Source organism: Vicia villosa, linkage group LG6 (assembly GCF_029867415.1).
Source record: "Vicia villosa cultivar HV-30 ecotype Madison, WI linkage group LG6, Vvil1.0, whole genome shotgun sequence".
NCBI lineage: Eukaryota > Viridiplantae > Streptophyta > Magnoliopsida > Fabales > Fabaceae > Vicia > Vicia villosa.
Window position 1 is genome coordinate 27,902,859 of NC_081185.1, and position 7,221 is coordinate 27,910,079.

At 35.0% G+C, this 7,221-nt stretch overlaps 2 protein-coding genes across 2 annotated transcripts; one reads left to right on the top strand and one right to left on the bottom strand.

Moving 5' to 3' along the window:
* Positions 1–963: 963 nt before the first annotated feature.
* LOC131613437 (putative fasciclin-like arabinogalactan protein 20) lies at positions 964–1,707 on the bottom strand. Its single transcript, XM_058885107.1, has one exon. The coding sequence runs from the start codon at positions 1,705–1,707 to the stop codon at positions 964–966; it is 744 nt and encodes a 247-aa protein (XP_058741090.1).
* A 9-nt stretch (positions 1,708–1,716) lies between these two features.
* On the top strand, positions 1,717–6,030 carry LOC131613438 (uncharacterized mitochondrial protein AtMg00810-like). Its single transcript, XM_058885108.1, has 4 exons — positions 1,717–1,795; positions 3,100–3,190; positions 5,360–5,703; positions 5,816–6,030. Exons 1-4 carry the CDS (start codon positions 1,717–1,719, stop codon positions 6,028–6,030), a joined length of 729 nt encoding a protein of 242 aa, XP_058741091.1.
* The last annotated feature ends 1,191 nt before the right edge of the window (positions 6,031–7,221 follow it).

Below are 7,221 nucleotides of genomic sequence, written 5' to 3' on the forward strand. Positions count from 1 at the left end.
TATATATATATATATATATATATATATATATTGGAAGTGTACACATCTAACTAAATCACAATTTCGATCGTTCCAAACTAAAATTTTCATATAAACTATGTTGAATGAAGGGTTAAATATATAAAACCCTCCTGTAATGTTAGCAAGTTTTGATTTTAGCCCCTTGTAATTTCTAGGTTCCCTTAAGGACCCCCCTGACTGCCACTTAGCAGAAAAGATTTTCTCTTGTTGCCTATGTGGCAGTCCACGTGGATTTTTCATTTTAATTTTAAATTCCAAGTGGAATAAATTTTTTTTTTTATTTTTAAAAAATTTATTTTTTTAAACTTTTTTTTATAAGAATTATTTTTTAATAATTTTATTACTGTTTTTATTATGAACACCCCATGTAATATTAGCGAATTTTTATTTACCCCCTCATAATAAAAGCAGCAACAAAATTATTAAAAAAAAATTCTTTAAAAAAATTTAAAAAAAAATTAATTCCACGTGAAATTATAAAATAATTTTTAAAAAAAATCCACGTAGGCAGCAAGAGAGAATCTTTGCTGTAATGTGGCAGTCAGGGGGGTCCTTGAAAGAATCTGGAAATTACAAGGGGGTGATTGCAAAAAAAACTTTATTAGGGGTTAAAAACAAAACTTGCTAACATTACGGGGGGTTTATATATTTAACCCTTGAATGAATGTACACTTCCAACATCAGTGGATTTATCTTTTTATACATAAAAGACTAGTTAATACCTATAGATATGACCAAATGGGCGCATTATATGAAAACTTCAAGAAGATCAATGTCCTATATTCCAAACTACAGATCATATTCTAGTATAAATGTACAAAGGATTCAAACACATTCATACTATACTACACCATCTAAAATTCAATTACAGTTATTATTTTCATCTATGAATCAACATACACTTCAGAAAAACCTATATAGCAATCACATTCATCACGTTCCTTAATCAAGCAATCCCTCAACACCATGAACAACAACGAACTCACCACGATACATATTCGGAACAACAATCTTCACGCCGTTAACCAATCGAAGTCGAGGAAAAACACTTACTCTAATATCAAATCCTTCAAAAAGAATCGATAATAGCGTATCATTAGGAAGACGAATCAAATCACGCCACGTAATCAATCTGTTAACGACGTGTTTCCTAAAAATAGTTATGTCATAATCAGTTACGTTCCTGAGGGATTCATCCGAAGGCGCGAAGATAGTCAGTTTCTTGGCACCGAAAGATGGTTTTTCTGAGGATAGTTTTTCGAATAATGCGGCGGTTATGGAGCAGTTGTTGGATTGGAGGATACCAAGGATCTGAAGGAGAGATTCGGGGGGAGGTTTGGGGAGGGAGAGGGAAGAGGAATTGAAGAAATCGTGGATTGGAAGAATGAGGAGGGAGGGTTTTATGAAGAGAGGAGTGGTTGTTGGGACGGTTACATTGTTGATAGAGAGGTGAGGATAGGAAGAAGTGATGGTGAAAGGTGAATTTGGGAGAAAAGTTGGTAATTGAGTGGAGATTGGGAGATATGTGAGGTAATGGAGAGTGATTTTGGAAGGGATGATGTGGTATTGGAGGAGGGAGAGAGGGAGGGGGCCGCGGCGGCGGAAGGTGGCGTCGAAGGGGACAAAGATTGTGGAGGAGGTTGTGGGAGGGAGGGAAGGGGAAGCTAAGCGGAGTGTGAGGGCCATGGAGAGGAAATGGGAGGTGGTGAGGGTTTGTGTGGCGGTGGAGTAGAGGATTTGGGTGGAGGAGGTGGTGGTGGGGAAGTGGAGGAGGGTGACTGAGAGGGTGAGGAGGAGGAAGAGGGTGTTGGGGGTTTTGATTCACTGGGAATGAGATTTTGTGGTGTTTCTTTGATTTCTTGCTAATAGAGTAGAAAATGGAGTTTCTAAAGGAATGGTGAAAGATATTGGAACATTATGTATATATTCCAATATAGGGAGATGAAATGAAAAATAGATTCATTAAGTCAAGTCCCACATTGTATGTTAGTTGGAAAAATTCCTTAGTCCCACATCGCTTAGATTAAAAATCTTGGCTAGTTTACTTCATTATATAAGGAACTCATTTGTTTCATTCCAAAACACACCAAAAACTTATTTTGAGTTTTTCCTTCCTCGCTCTCATAACTCTGCGTCTTTCGAATTGTCGAAGCGCCAACCTCTCCCCCTTTTTTTCTACTCGTTGAATTTTTCGAGTATTTTCTTGATTTCTCCTTAGAGAATAATGTTAATCTCTCCTCGTTTGAATTGAGAAATTTTCAATTATAATTTTTCTTATATTCTCTTTAGATAATTATTCGAATTTCTCTTTGTTTGAGAAATTATTGTGATTGGTCAAATGACCTTTATTAAATTCTCTTTGGAGAAATATCAAAATTTCTCTTAGTTTGAAAAATTACTACGACTGGTCAAACCAGATACTAAGGTGGTAATTATACCATATTTGAATGGTCTTGGTACCATCTGAAGGTGTATTTCTAGACCGATTATCTGTCGTGCAAATAGTAATCGTACAGTATAGAGCTGGGTTGTTTTATCCTAGAGGTGGCGCGGTAGTTCGACTGCTTTGCATAATTTTGGACAATACCGCAAAACGTCTTAAAGAGAGCGACCTAGTCCGCGACTTGACCCGGTAATTTCTTCGGTGGAAAAATTTTTAGAACCGTGATCCAACAATTTCAAGACGTTTCGAATTGCCATGGCTACCGAAGAAATTATTGGTACTTCTGCGGATATTGTCTTTGACAAACCGTTTATGTTTAAGAGATGCCACTTTAAATGTTGGCAACAAAAAGATGAATTTCATTTTAATGTTGAAAAAGATAGCTAACACTTTGACTGAGGACATTTTGTTGCTCCTTATGGATCAATCGAACAAACTAACGGTAAGAAATTTGAGGATTCAAAAGGAACACGTAATAGTGTTGAAGTTTAATCTGTTTCACATATTAAAATGAACAATTTACAGCTTAGGAAAGAAATCACCTTATAGAAATAATGATTATAACATTCTGAATGGAATCGCAAATTATCTGTATGACTATTACAGTAACTGCGATACTTCAAAATATGTTTAAGAGGCTCTGAAAAACAAGTATGACATTGAAGAAGTTGGAGAACAGAAGAATGATTTTAGCAGCTACGTGAAGTATCACATTGTAGATGAAAGGTTCGTGGAAACCCAAAGTCACGAACTTCAAAAATTGCTCATGAGATCATCACTAAAGATATGTATTTATATGAACAATTGGAATTTCTTTTATTGTTGATAAACTGCCCCTAGTTTGAAAGCTTTTATGAATTATGCTTTGCTACAAAATATATATTTTTTTTAGTTAAAAGACTAATTATTCTCATTTAAATTGAAGAAAAATCTCAGAGACATGATTAAATAGAAAAGTCTTGGTTGTTTTAAACAACAAAAAGAAATTCGATGTGGCTCTGAAGCCATATGGATAATCATTAAAGAATTAGAACCACAATATTGTGAATCGAATTAAGAATAGGAACCCTTCTATGGTCCCAATTGCTCCAACTAGACAACAACCACTACCTCAAAGAAATGATATTGGTTTCCTTTTGTTTCAATCTAGGAAAACTAAGTCATATGGCTAAGATATGTAGAAGCATGCTTGAACCCAGTGTAGCCCGTAATGCACAAGTTAATATGGCTAATGGGCAAATCATTGCTATGATAATTGAAATTAACATGGTTGGTGGATAAACACTGGCGTCTCTCGTCATGTTTGTTATGATCGTGTTATGTTTAAAACATACACGAATACTAAAGATAAGAAAGTGTTGTTAGGATATGTCCACACCACTAATGTTGTCGATATTGGAGAAGTGGAACTTGGTCCACCTATGAAAAGACTTTAATCTTGAAGGATTTCATGTATACTTATGATATTATAAAGAATCATGTTTATCTTTTTTCTTCTTCTTATAAATAAGGAAAATGTAGTCAATTTATTGGGGTAGATTTGTACACCATCATCAGAAAGAATGATATTTTTGTGAATGAAATTGATAAGTTTAAAAAAAAATTGTAAAGAATATGAAAATGATTTATCAAGAATTTGTAGTGATAGGTAAACTATATGATTTTAGTTTATTTAATGATTTTTATAAACAACATGGAATTGTACATGAATTGACTACTCCATATTCTCCTAAAATGAATGGTAAAGCAGAAAGAAAGAATAGAACTCTTACTGAACTTCTTGCCGCAATAATGAAGAATTCTGGTGTTGCACCTCACTAGTGGGGGGAAATATTATTGACTGTTTGTTATGTCCTGAATAGATTTCCCAAGTCAAAGAGTAATATCTCTACATATGAGATATTAAAGAAAAGACAACCAAATTTTTCTTATTTGAGAACTTGGAATGTCTGGCTTATGTAAGAATTTTGGATCCAAAATTAGTTAAACTCGCTAGTAGAGCATATGAATGTGTACTCATTAGGTATGCAGCAAACAGTAAGGCATATAGGTTTTATGACCTAAATGCAAAAGTGATCAAAGAATCAAATGATGATGATTTCTATGAAGACAAATTTACCTTCAAAACGAGAAATAGTGGGGGCACTCAATCGAGACATATTCATGTGATAAGAAGCACGGAAAGCAACGACAATGTAGAAACCGAACTTTGACGAAGTAAAAGAGTAAGAGTTTCTAAAGACTATGGGCCTGATTATGAGGCTTATAATGTAGAAGAAGATCTGGTAAATCTTCAAGAAGCCTTGTCATCTATGGATGCATATTTATGGAAAGAAACTATAAACGATGAGATAGAATCTCTAGAATCTAACAAGACCTGGCACTTAGTAGACTTGCCTCCTGGTTGCAAACCAATCGATTGTAAATGAGTTTTGAAAAAAAACTAAAACTTGATGGAACTATTAATAAATACAAAGCTCGCCTTGTAGCCAATGGTTTTAGACAAAGAGAAAATATATATTTCTTCGACACCTTATCTTCAGTCACCAGGATTACATCCATTAGGGTACTTATTTCAATAGCTGATATTTATAAATTAATAGTTCACCAAATGGATGTCTAGACAACCTTTTTAAATGGTGACTTAGAAGAAGAAATCTATATGGAACAACCAGAAGGGTTTGTGATACACGAACAAGAAAATAAGGTCTGTAAGTTAGACAAATCTTTGTATGGATTAAAGCAAGCTCCTAAACAATGACATGAAAAGTTTGATAACTTAATGATATCGAATGAGTATAAAGTGAATGAAAGTGACAAATGTGTTTATTACAAATTCGAAAATCGCATATACACTATCATATGTCTCTATGTAGACGATTAACTCATATTTAGATCAAACATTCAAACCATTAATGGTGTGAAATCATTGTTGTGTAACAACCTTGATATGAAAGATCACGAGATTCTTGGTATCAAGATCACGAGATCCGTGCAAGGAATTGTTTTGGATCAATCATACTATGTGGAGAAGATCTTAAAGAAATGTAAATACTTTGATTGTAAACTTGCGTGCACACCTTATGATCCAAGTGTGAAACTGTTTAAGAACGCTGGTGAAAGTGTGAGACAAACTGAATATGCGAGCATCATTGGCAGCCTTAGATATGCCACTGATTGTACTAGACCTGACATTGCATATGTCGTAGGATTGTTATGCATATTTACGAGTAGTCTGAGTAACGAGAACTGACAAGCTATTGAGCGAGTCATGAGGTACCTTAAAAGGACCATAGATTTACGAGTAGTCTGAGTAACGAGCACTGACAAGCATATTTCCTATTGTGCTAGAAGCGTACAATGATGAAGATTGGAACACCTTATCGGATGATTCCAAATCTACTAGGGGCTATATATTTAGTATAGCAGGAGGAGTTATATCTTGGAAATTAAAGAAACAGACTATCTTGGCTCGGTCTACTATGGAGTCTGAGGTGATAGCACTAGCCACAACTAGTGAAGAAGTAAGCTGGTTAAGATGCTTGCTAGCTGAGATTCCTTTATAGGAAAAACCTATGCCAGTTGTGTTGATCCATTGCGATAGTACTGCGGCTATTGCAAAAATTGAGAACCGTTACTATAATGGTAAAAGACGTCAAATAAGAAGAAAGTACAACACCGTTAGAGACTATATCTCTAAAGGAGCTGTAAGAGTGGATCATGTACGCACTGATGAAAACTTAGCAGATCCTTTGACGAAAGGATTTGTAACACCCCAATTCTACCCAAGCATGTAGGCAAGAAAATATCAGAGTATTAAAATTTCATACAATGCAATTAGGATGTTACACTAAGTAACCAAACAAACACCTAGAAAACAAACGGACATCAGCGATGCCAAAAGCATACAACACCTGCCAATAAAACGATACATAACACACGGAAGATATGAACATATATATATATATATACATATATATATATATATATATATATATATATATATATATATATATATATATATATATATACGTATAGCTCTCACTCTCAAAGAGGAGTTTTCCAAAATAAAGTGTTTACAATACACAACGGCACGTCATCACATATACATGTTCGAAAGAGTCATATACAAATAAATAACAACAGACTCCCGACTACCCGGTGTTACGTATCAGAGCGACCGACAAGACCAATTGGAGAACTACCTCTTCCAAAAGACTCCCAAAGCGGCTAATATGCAGGATGCCACTCAAGCATCAAATCAGCAGAAGGGTGAGAATATAATTTATAATGAAAAGCATGATAAATATAGTAATGCCAACAAGTATCATCAAGAATCATACAACAACGTAATCCACTCATTTAACCACAATCGATATATAAGTAATGCGACACATGAATGATAACATAAATTATAAAGACAGACAATGATGAATGAGACTCGACTATGCATATGCATGTGGTACCAAATCTGGAGTAAACTCCTCGTCATTATGACAAATACACCTGGCCGAGCATTATGCTGGGACTTTATTCCACTCAGGAAGCCCGTAGGCTGTCGTCATCGAGCATGTAGCTCCCACTGATGACCTCTTGCCACTCAGGCTAATATACTGTTACCGAGCACTAAGCTCCTACTGGTAACCAATGCCCGCAGGCCATCTGTTAACAGCATTCCGCCATTAACGTATTGAAATGTTATGATGCACAAATATATGACTCTATTACATGACAACAACATCATCAACAATATAACA

Coding starts and splice junctions, on each gene's coding strand:
- LOC131613438 (XM_058885108.1), top strand. CDS start 1,717: ATGGGAGGTGGTGAGGGTTTGTGTGGCGGTGGAGTAGAGGATTTGGGT. Junction 1,796..3,099: donor TGGTGGGGAAGTGGAGGAGG/GTGACTGAGAGG, acceptor AATATGTTTAAG/AGGCTCTGAAAAACAAGTAT. Junction 3,191..5,359: donor TATCACATTGTAGATGAAAG/GTTCGTGGAAAC, acceptor ACTCATATTTAG/ATCAAACATTCAAACCATTA.
- LOC131613437 (XM_058885107.1), bottom strand. CDS start 1,707: ATGGCCCTCACACTCCGCTTAGCTTCCCCTTCCCTCCCTCCCACAACC.